Consider the following 17,081-nt stretch of genomic DNA (forward strand, 5'->3'; position numbering starts at 1 on the left):
ACTAGCATAAGGGCTGAAAATGGAATTTGGGGTTCATACTCTGATCAGATCTCATACCCTGAACATACGAAAGTTATAGTAAGTCAGTTAGGACAGTTGACTTTAATCAGGAATGGGTAACTATTGGCAACAAGTATGTTTTGTCTCTTTATACAGAAGAGAAGAAAAAGAAGAAGAAAAAGAAATCCAAAATGAAAAAGGAGAGTAGTGTACAGTCAGCTGTAGAAACGAAAGAAACAAACATGGACACCGCACCAGAACAAATAACAAAATCAAAGAGGCACAGGACCACATCTGACTGCTCTGAAATGGAAGGATCTGAGGTCCATAAGCAACCATCTAAGAAAGAGAAAAAGAAATGGGATAGAACAGAAAGCATGGAGTTACCTGAGGAAAACAGGCCAGGGAAGAGAAAAAGAAGCAGCTCTGGAGATGCAGAGGCAGTAAGTGCAAAGGTCAAGAAAACTGCTCAGAAAGATGAGGTTCATTCTATCACAGAGGAAACAACAGAACTTCAAAAGGATTTGAATGGTAAAAAAAAAATTACTGATTTTCATTTACCTACATAATAGCAAAATCAAAGCAAAGATAGGTTTTGACAGTTTTCCAAAGATGATACAAGGTACAATTACAGAAAAGGAAGATATGAAAATGGGATGGAAAATTTTGAGCAAAAAAGAGCTGTGCTTCTACCATCAGAGATGTTGTTAGGTTCTGAGCTTAGGAGAGAGAGATTTTGAAAACCCAGTTGTTTGTGACAGATTAGAATTTTGGATGTGTTAGTGCAGTGGTTTCAAATGAGTCAGCATAACCCTGAGGATGTAGACAGTGTACCAATGGGTACGTACGTAAATATTAGTGATGGTAGTGGAGCGTCTGATTGGTCAATGTCTGGTGAGTGAACTCTCTTCTACAGCCCTTTGAGATTCATAAAACTGGCGTCCTGGTTGTCTTAAGATCCTGATCAAGCTGAAGTTCTGTGACCATGCCTAACACTGACAGCACCGAGTTCAGCAGAAAACTATGGCCACTTTCATTCAAAAAACACAGGGGGAGGAAGAGGAAGGGTGCATAATGGTGTCTACCATATAATGAATATCTAGAAGTCAGTGTGTCCCTTCTTCCCCACTGAGTGAAAAATTGGAATCTATAATCCATGTCACCTGCTTTGCAGGTGACTGCTCTAACCACTAGGAGTTACAAATGAGTTGGGCACTAGCATTACACTGCTACCACCTCCCTTTCTCAGATCTTAAATAAAAAAGCATTAGCTAGTCATCAGTATTCAAAGGGATAGCTTAGGCCAGGGATGACCAGAGTTACTCGCCCTGGGAGCCGTATCAGATCCGCTGCAGAAGTTCAGGAGTTGGGGGTGGAGGGGCGGGAGGGTGCTGAGTGACTGAGAGTGGAGGTTACCACCCCTCCCACGACCCCCACTGTAGCGTTGAGCCACTCCGGCTTTCCCCACGGGGAGCACGCCCTGGGGTAAGCAGCATGACTGCAGCCCCTGCTCTGGCGCCTGAGCTGGCAGTCCCAGGAGAAATAGGAGCACCACAAGCACTGTGCCAGCAAGCCGCATGTGGCTTGCAAGCCACAGTTTAACCACTTCAGTTAGCCATCTAAATGTGAAGACCAGTTACTGCCTGTGAATCCCAGTCTGGGCACTTAACTCTGACCTGCAGTTAGACGCCTAAGTGTGGAAGAGGGGTGGGATTTGAAATACATCGCCCTTTTCAGCATTTCCTCTCGAGTGGGGTAGGGATTCTTTATTCAGCATGAATCCCATTTTTAGAGGTCTAATTTCCCCCCCATTCAGAGCATAGATAACTAGGCGCCTAGCTGGGTGCCTAAAGGTTAGGCATAGCAGAGCTGAGGATGACCACACCAAAGTTCTTTTGCAAGTTTGACTCAGACACTGTGCTGATGGGTACAGAATAAGAATGTAGATAAACCAAGGTCCTTCCAGCCTTCTCTACAAAATGATAAACTGGATTAAGGTCAGAAGGAGAGGGCTGGAGACACTACCTTCTTGTTGAAGATAAGAACGATAATGTGATATGATAAGTGACATCAAAACCTATATTGTAGTCACATGCAAAGATGACAGAGATCCGTGGTTAGGGGTCCAGTAGTACCCAGACCTCAGTACCATGAAAGTGTTGATAACTTTATTTAGGTCAAAGGGCTCATGAGAGAAAATAACTTTTCTTTAGAATCCTTGCTTAACAAAAATGAGAGTAAGGGGAAGGACCAGAATTAGCTGCTGAGGACTTTGATAGCTGAGGGTTTTATCAGGCAGTGATAAGAGTCACTTTGTCCGTGACAAGGAGGAATCTGTTCAAAGTAGAATGTTGTGTGTTGGGTGGAATATCACCTTTGCTGTATTTTAAACCTGTTGAAATAACAAAGAGAAAGATATGCCTACACTTGTGATCTTGGAATGGAAAATTTAAAAATGTAAAAGTGGTCCTGGGTACTTCCCAGATCTTATTCTCTGACCCTTACAAATTTTGTAGGCCATCCATATTCCTTATTACAAAGTAAATAAAGGGATATATTTTAATTTAAGTGTGTTCCATTTTAAACACGACCTGTGCAAGTTGTATCTAATTATCTTTCTTTAAACTTTTTAATTTAATAGTTTCTGCAGAAGAAAAAGACGTTGCTGATAAGAAAGATACATCCCTTTCAAAATCTAAGAGGAAGCATAAGAAAAAGCGCAAAGAAAGGCACAAGATGGGAGAGGAAGTAATTCCACTGAGAGTACTCTCAAAGTATGTTATTAATTTAATTAGCTTTCAGAGGGTTTTTTATGATTCAACAATTAAATTCAAGCAGAACAATCCAAAATATAGTGATAGTAATAACCCTTTCTGTCTACAATGTATTGTCTGGGGAAGTAGTTTTCTTCCTAAACTCAGCACTTCATCTTTTATTAGAATGAACTCTGCCAAAATCTCACTGAAGCTTATCCTACATCCAGAGGGCCTGCACCCTATTTTGTTTGGACTGTGTGCTGTTTGCCAAGCTGGGTTTCTGCTGAATAAGTGTTGTCACTGCCTTAATTTGAAGGCAAGGTAGACTAACCAAAAAGAGAGAGAGATAGATATATCTCGGTATAGATATATCTATAGTGATATAGATATATGCTTTTGTGAGTTGTAGATGGAATTTGTATTGGAGAACTTTTAAGAGGTATATGCTCTCTTCACCCCCCCCCCCAACAAGTAATGGAAGTTTAGTCATTGTCTTAGATAGAAATAGACAGCATCTGTCTGTTGGAGTTGTCTAAAGTGCTGTTTCTTCAGTCAAACTAAGGACTAAATTCCATTTACAACAGTATTCTTCCACTAAGAATGGAGGTGAAGGGATAGGATTTACAACAGTGTAATCAAGATTGGAATTTGGTCCATGTTTCTTTTTCCCTTTTAAAGTCATTGAAATACCTAAGATAGCATTTAGATTTAGAATTTGCATACCTTCAAGTGTTTGATATTTAACTTTCAAGGTTTTAGTTTATTCCCTTTAGGCAACCATATTGCTACAAATATGTAGGAGACTTTTTCATGTGGAAAGTGAGTAATTCAGGGGTCAGTTATCCCTGCAGGCTAACTGTGTCCTGACTAGCTTGTAGCTGATAAAGGTTCAGAGAATATTTTATTTAACTTTGTAAATGTACATCTTTGTAATTTTACATATGTCCATGTCAAGATTGTAAATGTTTCATATATTTGTAGACTCAGCTGGCACAAAATTTGGGGGAATTGATAAAAATGTTTTTTAGTGTCATACTTATAGATTGTGATTATGTATAAAGATTGTGAATGTCATATTTGTAGACCCTCACCAAAATTTGGGAGAATTGGTAATATAATACTTGTTTTTGATGACATGCTTGGAGCCCTGGTACCCCAATCCCCCTCCCACTCTGGGCCCTGTGAATATCAGATGAGGCAAATAAATTTACACAAAATATCCATGAAAAATCAAGCTGCTATACTCTTTTTACATGACTATATACCACTAGTTTCTAATATATCATACTTTATTTTGGAACATGCAAACAATACACTGATCAACATTATTGCCAAAAATTAAGGTACAGATTAATTTGAATTTTAATGCATCTTTTCAGCATTTGAGAATCTCTCACTGTCTCCAGTAACACACTGAATTACATTTTGTTCCTTCCAGTTTCTATCCTTACAGTCCATCACCATTGCTAAAGTGCAATTCCAATTTTGACATAACAGAGTTGCATATTAGCAACAGTAGCAGCCTGTAGTTGAAAATATAGAAGATAATTTTACATTTTAAAAATTTAATGTTGCATCATTGAATCTCATATAGCAAGGTACATTATCTGCTGCTGGGTTCATGTTCTCAGTAATTTAAAATGTCTTAACTAGAATAAACATGCAACTCATTTTATCATTTTCTGTAGGAGTTATTAGGATTCACCACAACTAAAACATGGAAGCACTTACTTTTTCAAGCATCCAGCAAGTACCTCCCATGTTAAAGTAGAGGGGGTCCTTTATAGTGTAAGCTTCTGCTGTGTATGTGACCCTGAATACCTATAAACCAATGCCTTCCAGAAGTGTATATTTACTCTAGTGAATTATGTGTAATATCCAAATCATTCTCACCTTATGTGGGAAGGATTTAATGAGAATATTCTATGTTTTTGTCGGGCATAAATACTGTGTTACAAATTATGTATATTCTGTGGAGAAGGAAATGTTTTCAGTGTTGAGAGAGCAGGATTCACCAGCACTAAAACATGGAAGCACTTACTTTTTTAGAAACAAAGCAAGTACATCCACATTAAAGTTGTGGGGGTCCTTTAAGCTGAGACTGAAGGCAGTTATACTGTAAAAGTACAAAATGAAATTCTTATGCGTACGTAGAGTATTTTCTAATGTTACCATTTGACTGAAGAAATCTTGAAAAGTTCAAAAGTTGATGTTTTCTGGAATTTGGACCATTTTCTTACATTTTTTCACATTTTCCTTGGTCTGAGCGCTGGAGGTCTTGGATATTAGGAACTACCACCACCACTGAAACATGGAAGCACTTACTTTTTTTAGGCAGCAGGTACCTCCATGTTAAAGCAAAGGAGGCCGTTTAAAATACCAGTACCATATTGACAATAATTTTTCAATAAACAGAAGAGGAAATCACCCTGTAAAAATAAGGAATTTAGCTAATAGTTAGAGCTTTGTTACATGATGAACATTTTATAGGCTAAGGCTTCTTTTTCCTCTCATACTATTTGTTTAAATCCTGTGACAAAAAGATGGAGGCAATGTTCATGTCATGTTTTTCCATATGGATATTCTAGGACTGAGAACAGGATTCACCTCTACTAAAACATGGAAGCACTTACTTCTTTTAAGTCACAGAAAGCACCTCCATGTTAAAGTAGAAGGGAAACCATACTTCATTTAAATCGCACTGTCAGTTGTCCATTTTGTTAGCACACCATGTCCTCCTGTATCAAGAGAAGGGAAAAAAAATATAGTTCCTTTCATTATTGCATGGAAAGGCATTTTTCAGAACAGTAAGTATCTTTTTTTTAAATACATTTCTTTATAAATAGTTGGTTATTATATACACACAGACACACACACACTGTCTAGCATACCATTCTTCCCAAACCTTAACCCATTAAATGATCACACCCACAGACCTGATCACTTGCCTGGCTCTTTCCCATGGGCTTCTCTTCCTTTGCTTCTCTTCCTCTAGTGGCTTCTCAGGCTTCTATTTATACCATACCTTACTATGGTGTGGTGTTGCCTTTTTATCTTAAAAGAATCATTACATGGCTCCTTTGTTATTTTAATGTCTTTGCTCTCTGAGAGAGTATGATCCTGGCTGAGTCTGGATGCTTTTTTGAAGTATATAGTTGTCAATGTTAACAGCTAAAACCATTACCACAAGATATCCTCCTCTGTAAAAAAATCCCCTATCAGCTTGTTTGATAGCACAGATTAGGGTAACAATGAGTCGTTCTCACAGTGGCACTATAGGCATTGTGTTTCTGTAGAGCAAAGCTCTAGCTGTTTGCAGAAACATCTCCATGTTAAATGTATGTAAATATATAAATTGCTTCCATGTGGTGTTATTTTTTAACTTTAATGCATTTGAATAGCAAGGAATGTTCTTATCTCGGTAGGTTTTTGGTGAGTTAAACAATTGTTGGTTTTCAATCAGTGATTCTCCTGGAGAAGAAATGACTAATTCTTAATAAAGTAACACTAGACAGGGTTCAGTGAACTAATTCAGTAAACTAATCAACTCTGATTTAGTGTGTATGGTCTGTAACTCTAGTTCAAATTGTGAATATTGCTTATTTACAAAAGCATTCCAAATACTTTCTGAAATAAGAATATTTAGTTCAACAGTCATTCTTAATTATTCACAAGGTGTTCTAGTAGAGCTTATTTGAAACATTTAGGTAGAAAGAATGCATAGAACAAAAATAAGTTTAGACAAATACCCATAAAACCTCAGGCAGCCAAGTAGAGAGCCCTTTCAAGAACAAGGAAGGAAGATCACTAGCTGAATTAAATTCTCACTGCTTCATATTCCTCCTATAAACTTTGGTTTATGTCTGTTTAGATACCATCCTGTCTTATATTGTTTCTAGATTGTTTTATACATAAAGTTATATATTGGTATATTTTAATTCCTTTATTCTCTTACATAGGAGTGAATGGCTGGAACTGAAGCAAGAATATTTGGCCCTTCAAAAAGCCAGTATGGCCTCTTTAAAGAAAACAATGTCCCAAATCAAACCTGAGACTGCTGAAGAGATGGAGACAGAAAGCTGTGCCCAAAAACAGCTTCACACAAAAAATGGTGAATGCATTTGGTTATAAGGCAGCTGTTTACGTGTCATGTTGTGGAATTTTAAACTACGTTCTTAGAGTCTGACACTTTTAATAGAATTGTGAAATAATTATATATTTAATAGATCTGTAATCTTGGTAACTTGTCTAACCACAAAAGGCAGGTTAAAAAAGGAGTGCTAACACCTTGCTATTCTAGATGCTGTGTTTTATAAAAAGAAACTGAACTGAAGTGAAATTTAACTAATTTATAGGTTTTTAATTTTTGCCTAATGAATAAACAACTGAGATTAAGAATTAGCCAAGATCACTTCCTGAATCCTCAAATTCATTTTCTGTAGTTTAGTTCTAACTATATCATGGTAAGTCAATAAGTAAACCAACAAATGCATTGCAGTAATCTTCATGTAGGCTCTGCTTGTATATGCACGCTAGCAAGAACATATATCTTGACAATATAATGTTAACTTGCTTTTCTTCATTGTTGTATGTCAAGAATTTAATAAAATAAATTAGGATATGCTTCACCCTAACAGTAATATCCGTTGAAACATTTTTTCTGGTAATAATTCAGAATAACTGTTCTGGAAACATGAAATCTGTTTCATGGCTCTTGGGCTCATTCTAGAGGTTTTGGTGCAGCTGATGGGGTAAGGATTTAAAAGTTCTACCCACACTTGTGTTTGAGATTGTAAAGGACTTATGTAAAACCCTTTATTTTGTAGGGTTTATTAGTTAATTCATTGTGCCATTACTTGGTGAAATGGGTTTTCTTTCTGAGGCAAGGATTTTTGTTGGTAATATCTTTTAGTGGACCAGCTGCATAATTGGAAGGGACATAGACAAAGTATAAGGTATGAAGTACCCTTTCTCAAGGTTTTTCATCATCCCACCAATAAATAAAGTCCATTGTTTTAAAAAAGTGTATATCCATACAAGCAAAGAAGAATTTTTCCAACTATTTGAGTTGGTCTAATAAAAGATATCAGACTTACCCAAAGAACCTTGTCTACCTATGTTCTTAGACCAACACAGCTACAATCTATACCCCTGTATCCATACCAGCAACATTTGGTATCTCTTGCTTCATCCACTGCTAGTATTATCATGAGATTTATTATATTGCTTGTATAATTTTGTGTTTTTTTCTCATATTTGTCAAATTGATAAATGTGAGATTTCATTATGCTTTTTTCCTCTTCAAATTAACAGCCACCAATGAAGGGTCTGGCCCCCCTGCAAAGGCTAGTACAATGGGACCACAGTTTGTGAGTGGAGTAATTGTGAAGATCATTAGCACTGAGCCCCTGCCAGGCAGGAAACACATCAAGGTAATGCCTTTGTGACCTCAGGGGAGCTCTTATCCTTTCCTGCCCTGAAAATGTTTGAATACAGGAATCCCATTTAAACAAGTCAAACTGAATTTTTTTTTGTTTGTCAGCTAGCTGTATACAAATTTCTGAATAGTAACCATTAATGGCAGCTTTCATGAAAGCAGAACCAGGTAGAGGGAAACTATTTGACAACAAAAAGTCATTAAGTCTTTTGGTATAGGAAAGAAGACTTCCAGAGAAGTCAAGTTTACCATGACAATAATGTAAAGGAATGTACTGGGGAGGGACAGGGTGGGAGGTAATTCTCTCCTCTATCTCCAAAATCTTGTCTACCATCCTTGCAATGTAGGTATGAATAAAAACCTGTTAAAAGCACTATTTACGGCACTGGCCTGTTCTTGTTATTTTATGATTAGATTCTTTATAATCTTTATTTAGCTAATCTGTTGCCCAAATAATTCATTACTGTGATGGAGTTTGATTTAATTGAGTTTATTCCCTAAAAAGGAATTTGGAGCCAGAAAACATTCTCAGTATGAGAAAATCATAAAATATCACAAAATGCATATCTCAGTTGCAATGATAAACATACCATTTTTGTTCCAAAAGGTTATGTTCATTTTAATAAACTAAGCTTGTTTCAACTTTTACTTATCAGCTTTGGATATTTGGTCCTGGTTCTTAAAACTCAATATAATTTTGCTGTGTTATGAGGTGCTAGATGTCAACCTTCTTTTTATCATATATAGCCTGAAACATTTTTTACATTTTTGGTTGAGATAAGAAAATAATACATATTTCTGAGACTGTGGAAATGCAGTGTCTTGATAGTCATATGCTGCAGATGACCATAGTTTATCTCTGAAGCAACATCCTTTTCAGAAATGGTTCAGAAACCCTGGCCCTGATAAATATATTGTTTTAGTGCAAAGTGATTCTTATAATGTACATGGGTTTTATATATTTATATGGCCTTGCTCTGTACTTTTTCATCATATTGAAAGGTTTAATTGCTGAATGTTCTTTTACTGGAAAATGTTATTTTACTATTTAATTATTAGAGCCATTTAAATAATTTATTTATGGGTTTAGTAACCAAACAACTGAAAAAAATTTGCTTTGTAGGACGTGCAATCACAGTTTGTTTTCTGGGTTTTTTACTTTTTTTTTTAAATTGGGATGGAATTTTTTTAAAGGAGTATTATTTAGAAATTAAAATTAGTAACACTTCAGTTTGAAAAATGTCACAATTTGTATGGACTTTCCAAAATTGTCCTTTTATGCTTTGGATTAAATGAATAATTAAATAGTTTAATTCCTTCTGAAACTGCTTTTCTGACAAATTAACATGAAAGTAATTTATCCAGTTCTAGAGTGTTCTGGAGAAAAAAAACACTACTGATTATTCCAGGAAAAAAAGTCTGCTTTTCCAAAGATTAATGTAACTAAAGTTTTACAACACAGTGAGCAGTGCAACTGAAGTCACTGTGGCTACTCGCAAGTGTGTAAAATCAGGCATGTGCATAAATCTTTGCAAGATCAGAGCCCCTATCTCTTGCTGAAAACAAAGCAGTGATATAGTTTCAACCAAATCAGCCTTCTCTAGTTAGGTATTTATAAGCAGTATCTGGGCAGTGGAGACATTAATGAGAGAATGTCTGACATCCTCCCCCACCTACTCATCACTGTAATATCTGAGGGGCTATTCAGAGTTTGTCTGCACTGCACATTTATTGTGCCATGAGTTTGTGTTACAAGTAACACAGTCAAAGGACTAACAAAGTTTAGCCTTGCTTGCATAGACAAAATCAAACTGTCTTAGGCTGAACTGGTATTTTCAGGTATGTAAATCTAATTATCTGTCTGATTTGCATCAAGTGTAAAAAAAAAAAAAAAAATCTCTGGTCTGGGACCAAGTGTGAAGAATTTCAGGGAAAAAGAAGTACTTGTGAAAATTAGAATGGAGACTAAAATTAGCAAGTCACTTCCAATTTTAACTGTAGAGTTTGTTTCTGACTCCAGAATAAGCAAAGCTGGCCTGATACTTCATAAAGTGTTCAAGCAGAATGCTGTAAGATCTTGTGTATTTTAGGGATTTATAGAAAAGCTTGGTATTGCTGGTCAGCTTTCTATCTTTGTAGTCTTGTATGCACGGTAGATACTGGGCAGATCTGTGCAGAATATCCTTTGGTGGCTTTGTGCACCTGTATTAAATGAGAAGTAAAGAATTTGGGGGGGAGGGTATTATTGCTTAGTGATCCAACTGCATGGTTGGGATGACTTAAACAAGCTTTCGATTGCAGTGCAATTCTTGTTTGCATTTGGAAGCTTGTAAATCTATCCCAACCATGCAGTTGGTACAATAAAAGCTAGCACCCACAAAAAACCTTGCCTCACATATATTTTCTGGACCATCATGGCTACAACACCACTCTGGCACTACAATATAAGCTAAATGTAATATCTTTACTTTCACATTTCAGTTTTTCATACTGAAACTTTCTCTTGTCCTATTCCTGAGAACAGGCACTTTTCAGAGATCAAATAATACTGTAGTTGATTACTAAAGGTAAATTTTGGTAACCTGCATAATTTTCTATGGAAATATTATGTCGGATTCAACAGTTAGTAAGGAAATAGTTTTGTTTGGACCACACATGATTTTGCCAAACGGAGTGTTGTGGCGTTTTAAGATTCTCCCTGGTATCCTGGGGGGTTAAAAGTAGTGTGTAATTGCTGCGTAAAAACATCTTGCTTGTGGTACCTGCTGTGAATGAAATCGACTGGGAATGCATGCTTTTGGTTAATTTCCCTCACAGCAGGTGTAGCAGGTAGAATTTTTATTAAAAGGGTGTGTGTGACTTTCTTCTTGAGCTGCTGCTCTCAGTTTTCAGGCCAAATCAGTTCATACAAAAGGGAGTGATCCCCAGTATCTCTAGTAGTGCACCGCACATTCTATTACCCATTGTTCAGTTTTTACATATCATCTACAGTCCTAAACTTACAGAGAATTTTAAGAATGGAAGTGAGTATATTTTACTCAAACTGGCCTTTTGGTTGTAGCCGTGTTGGTCTAAGGACATAGGCAAGTAAGCTTCTTTGAGTTTTTCCAACTACTCAGTTGGTCTAATGAAAGATATCATATCTACTCAAAGAACCTTGCCTTTTTACTCAAACTGGTATATGCAGCATGTGTTAGTACATTAAGTTTTTAGGGTTAAAATAGCTCCTTGCACAGTGAATCACTAGTGGTCCATTGTGGACTTACTCTTCTGCAACAAACGTAGTCAACAAGGGCTAGCAGCTGTGAGGCTGGAAGGATTGGGAGATTAATAGAGTTAATCTAGGTTGTTCTTGAGGGGCACAACTCTGTAAATAGAATGTATTTTCTTGTAAAAATCATTACATATTAGTCATAAACTGAGTGTATCAGATACAGTTTTTAGATATAATTTGTGTTTTTACTACTTGCAAGCTGAGCTTTGATAATGTTTCCCATACTACAGCCGTTTGCAGCTTGATTTCTCAAAAAATAAATCCTTTTTATTTTTGATCTGTCTTATTTTTCTACCTTCACTTTTGCACCCCAGGATGTTCTGGCAATGATAGCTAATGTTGCTTATGTGGACATGCTGGAAGGAGACACAGAATGCCATGTTCGTTTTAAAACACCTGAAGATGCACAGGTTGTGATGAAAGCATATAAAGAAGTTCAGATTAAAAACAGTTGGAAACTTGAAGTCCTTACTGGTAAGAGGTTTTTTTATATATGCACATACACACTTACAATATTTGCAAAAAATATTTACAAAAGACTGGCTCAGAAATTTTTAGGATGGTTCTTTTTAAAAAGTTCTCCAACAAATTCAGTTTGTAGTAGAAAACAATTTGCCAGGCTAATAACCAAGAATGAAGAGAAATGCCTGCGATTGTTTTTTGTGAAAAAATTGTCTTAATTTGACTATTTTCCAAATTGCATTTTGGACATAAGCAGCACATACACTCATTTGTTTGGGAAGCTTATAAAATTTTCAACTAAAGAATATCATAGCTGGGGTGTCTAGCTAACTTGGCCACACAACTCACTGAAGATATATAGGAAGCTTGATTCTGGCCTTATCCAACTTGTAAGGACTGGGCATTATTATTGTCATAATAATAATAAGTTTTATCTTTGTTAAGAACTGAGGAGTCCAGTTTCAGCCACAGAAATTTTGCACACTGTTCACGTGTGTTTAAACAGATATATATGGCCATCATCAGTAATAAGTTGAATCTTTTATATAGTGTGATTATATTAATGTATTATCATGAATTTGTGCATCAAGGTGATCACGAACAGAGGTACTGGCAGAAGATCTTAGTGGACAGACAGGCTAAACTTAACCAACCTCGAGAAAAGAAACGGGGCACTGAGAAGGTAAAATTTTTTTTTTGCTTATCGTATAGTGTCTGGATGTGTTTATTTCTGAATAGCAAAGGTTAGAATGTAATTCTGTTCACGAACACGGACAGAAGGGAAGATTTTTCCAAACTTTGTCTTGGTAGTTTTTTTACAGTTGCATGATAGCAGCAAGTATGCTTGGTTGCTCTTGGTTGCTGTTGTGAAATATAGGGCTTGCCTAAACAGGAACATTCAGAAAAGATAGGACAAACCATGTAAGGGAATGGAGTTACCTATGTATTCAAGTGCTTTAAAACCCTGTATGGAGGAACTCATTCAGAACCAAAATAGTTCACTTTGATTAAATTACCAGCAAACAACCAAAAAAACTTCTTTTGAATAAAGGCATTTAAGTTTAACTTGCTTTAATTTACGTGCCTTAACTTAATGCCTTAAATTTAGTTCCTCTTTACTTTCCTGACCCTCCTTATATTGACCAACCCATAAAAAATGAATTACTTACCCACCTAGATACCAAGGATCTGAAGCAATCCTTCTATTGTCAGCTGCCTTTGGATGTAGCTGGGGAATTCTGATCTCTGGTTCCAAAATGTAAGGCAGATTTCCATTTAATGCCATAATGTGATGTCTGAATAGCATTTCAAGTGTTTTAAAATGTGCTTCAAATGAGTTTAAACATAGATAAAGTTAAGGAGTTTGCTAAACAAGAGCACAATAGCTACCAACTCCCAGGATTTTAGTTAATTTTGTTTGTTTGTTTGTTTATACATTTTGTAAATTTTTTCATGTTCCAGGTCAAATTAGCCAAATCGGTTGAATCGTTCAAAAACCATATGTAGCCCTACTACAAACAAGTAGTAGGGTTCAGATACTTCCAAATTATTTGGCAGGCATCCTACATGCAGGGCCAAGCCCAGACGCTTGTGTTTCAGATACCTCTGAATTTCACTTGCCCTTGGCCACATGCTCGGAGGAGCAAGCTAGGGAGGATTTTAACAAGTCTTTCAATATCCAGCTTTTCTTAAAGCCTCCATTCATGGAGTCATGTAATTGTATAAGAATCTAAACTCAAAGCCCTTATGGTGATGGATAGAAAGATTGAAAAAAAATGGAAAGATTAAAAAAAAAAGTCTTTATTTTTTAAATCTTGTGATGAATACTAATGAAAAATGTTCCCTGGTCTAGTTGTTAAAAGGCAAAAGTGGCTTTAAGTTGCCTCTTGAACCCTTTCAGTTCTGTACATCTCTGAATGTCAGAGTGGCCTAATGTAATTAGGCAAATCTCAAAGGCTGTTTGAGGTTATTTGGTCTATGAGCACTGTGACACCCTAAACACCTCTGAAACATTCAGGGCCCCCAGTCAGAGTTTGTACAGAAGTCCTTAGAAGGCACCTGCTGGCTGTTTCCCTCAGTTTGTGTCCCAAGAAAAGTTTCCCTTATGCATGTAGAATCTTTTTGGACCAGTGGTGCTCAGCCTACCTGGCTTTGTGGTCCAGATCAGTGGTGCTGGGCCAGTTTTGTGGGCTGGATATTGTACATGGATCTGAATGTTGGTCTGAATGTAGGTTAGTCTAGGCACACAGACCCAGCACACTGGCCCATCCAGATCCAGCTCACAAAGCCATGTCATCCAACCCACAGGGATCCCTTTGGGTGTGGAAATTTGGCAGCAGAGAATCAGCAGTTAATGCTGTCACCACTCCCCCACTGCCAAATTTTCAGACCCTTGGGGAACCTCATAGGCTAGATGCTGCAGCTCCAGGTCAGATCTGGCTATGGGTCAATGGCTGATTACCTCTGCTTTCAAGCGCTTGGCTCCAGTCTCGCGTCACATCTTATGACTATGATGACCAGGCATGGCAAATTAAACCTTTACAGTTGGTTTGGAGTTTTTGGTGGTTCTTGGTGATATCTTTTATTGGACCTACTGTATAGTTGAGAACAATGTTATATAAGCTTGTTGATAAAAAGGGACCCTTCCTCCAACTCTAGTTGGTTTGGCATAGACCCTTTTCTTAATACTGTTTTAATTTGTAAAACTTAGGAATCAGCTGGTCATCTTAATTAATCACAAATAACTTCAGAGTTTAGTGAGGTAGTGAGTTTCAGGTGTTTTTTGATGGACTGTAGTCCAGATTGCAGCCCTAAATAATAATTCTTATTAAATTTCCTCGGAACAATGGCAATATACATTAAAAATAATAATCAGTGTTGTAGTTGCCCATGTAAATGAGAGAGAAAATTTCATATGCCTGCTTGGTAATTTCTTTCTGCAGGTTAAACCCCTGTTCAAAGCATATTTTACATATATTATCCCAGGTGGCTAAATGTTCTTTCTTAGCTCCTGGTGAGATAAAGGCATGTACTAGTGGAGTCCTTTTAGAGTTAGGTATATGACTTTTCAGAGAAATACAGTATATGGAAAGGATGGGTGTCATCTCCTTAGGAAAAAAACAAGAACACAAATATTTCTGTTGGTTTTTTAAACCATTATGTATTGATGGGAGCATCAAGGCTGAAATTGAACAGATTTCATATCTGCTGAGCCTTGTGTTTTTTGTTGCCATTTTCTATTGTGTCATTATTTTTGCTTAAATCAGAAGTTTCATATTTTTGCCCAAAGAACATCTTCCATGGACTTCTGGGGGAAGGGGGCTGGATACTCAATACAGTATTTGCTGTGCAAACTGATGTAAAGTAGCTTGTAATGTGTAACCTTTATAGGCTTGCAAACAAACTGTCTCAGTTCTGCCTAACAATAGCAGCAGCAAAGGTGTGAACTCCTACTCCTCCCCCTCTCCCGTCACCTTACAACATGAGGAGGTGTTAACTTCAAAGCCTAGTCAGGACTATTTAAATGCTAACAATTTTAAGCAAACCATCAGGAAAGGAATGCTTAACTGAAGTCAAATAACATTTTAACCCTTTCCCTGCATTTTGATGGTCTTTGGTTCAACTGCACTTTGAAAAATATTATTTTTTATTCATTTATTAATATTCATTTTAACCGTCCAGCATTCATGTCAGAGATCCTTCAGAGTTAGTTATTTTTCTTTCTTTAAAGACAACGGTTTGGTGGGGGGGCAAGAAAATGATTGTAATAAAATCTTTCATGAATCAAAGTTGCACAGTTGAAGACAGCAAATTAACAGCTCCATAATCAATATCACTTCTAAAGGGATTTTAAATCATATTTCATTGTAACCTACAAGATGATTAGCTAAATTATTAGATATTTTTCTTTAGAGGTACATAAGTGTACGTATTCTACTTTATATTAGAAGGGGGTACATTCAATCTGTGTTTCAAAGCTACATCAATATGGCTTACAGATTGATATTTGTTATTTTAAGTGATTGCTAGCATTCATGTTAGTGTGCTTGCATCAGTGCTGCTCATATTAACACCAGAAACTAGACATTATGACAGAGCAGCAGCTCAGCTTAAAGTTAAGATTGAGATACCCTTGCAGTTAAAGGTCATCTTTTATAAGTGCTCTGAAATCAACATTTTTATTTGTGTGAGCCTGAAATTCAGTGCACTTCATGACCAGGGATCCAGGTTTTCCATATGCCATGGAAAAATGTGGATTTTCCCCTTTTAAAAGACAAAATCATGGAGCAGTTTAGGCCAGGGATACTCCTGCCCTGCTCTGCACCCCTGCAACAGTTATTGCCTTGCAGGCTGGCAGAGCTCCAACCTGCAAGGGGCTGCTTGGGGCTGGGGGGAGCGGGACATGGGGCAGAGAGTACCAGGTGCATGCGTGTGGCAGCGGGAGGGAAGGAGGGGCAGGACACAGGGGTGAGGGACCACCATGCCATTGCCACCAAGGTGAGGCACCCTCTGCCAGCCCAGCAACAGCAGGGGCAAAACTCTGTGCTGCCATGCCTCACCTTGGCAGCCATGGCGATGATGCAGCACCCCTCCTGTGTTGGGTCCCATCCGCTGGGCCAAAGACACAGCTTCAGCGTGGAGCTGATCCAGCCAGGCTGCAGCCCTGTGCCAACACCCCGCCACTTCCCAACACCCTCCTTCCCTCCCCCCCCCCATTCTCCACATACCCACCATCTAATTCACCTACTTGGGGGCTGGGGCCTGAGTGCAGGAGACTGTGGGTTGGGAGTGAGGAGCACCAGCAGGGCTTGCGGGGATTGTGGCTTGGACTGGCATGAGCAAGGGCAAGGCACTAGCTTATCAGGGCTGCTCAGCACCACAAAGCAGTGGGGGGACAGCCACAGCTGGACCCAAGTGGGTGGTTGAGTGGTGAATGAAGAGGGCCAGGGGAGCTCTTTTTTTCCAAAGTCAAGCACTAACATTTATAAGTATTTAGAGTTTTTTTTTATTATGATGATTGAGGCACTGGTAGGCTTCCAAATTGCTTTAAAAATGTAAATATATCAATAAAGCATAGTGTTTGATAGATCAGTTATATATAAAAACCAGGATCTCTACTCCTGACATGGTAGAAATAGTTGTCCACATTTTC

At 37.6% G+C, this 17,081-nt stretch overlaps 1 protein-coding gene across 1 annotated transcript in view; it reads left to right on the forward strand.

The window, feature by feature from the left end:
- Nucleotides 1–17,081, forward strand: part of LARP7 (La ribonucleoprotein domain family member 7) — a 44,185-nt gene that overhangs the window by 23,815 nt on the left and 3,289 nt on the right. Inside the window, exons 8-13 of the mRNA XM_019521986.1 lie at nt 157–531; nt 2,642–2,774; nt 6,716–6,867; nt 8,070–8,188; nt 11,782–11,941; nt 12,520–12,611. Coding sequence (XP_019377531.1) covers nt 157–531; nt 2,642–2,774; nt 6,716–6,867; nt 8,070–8,188; nt 11,782–11,941; nt 12,520–12,611 — 1,031 coding nt within the window. The remainder of the gene's footprint in view (nt 1–156; nt 532–2,641; nt 2,775–6,715; nt 6,868–8,069; nt 8,189–11,781; nt 11,942–12,519; nt 12,612–17,081) is intronic.

This window comes from Gavialis gangeticus, unplaced genomic scaffold, assembly GCF_001723915.1.
Source record: "Gavialis gangeticus isolate Ggan-Ray unplaced genomic scaffold, GavGan_comp1, whole genome shotgun sequence".
NCBI lineage: Eukaryota > Metazoa > Chordata > Crocodylia > Gavialidae > Gavialis > Gavialis gangeticus.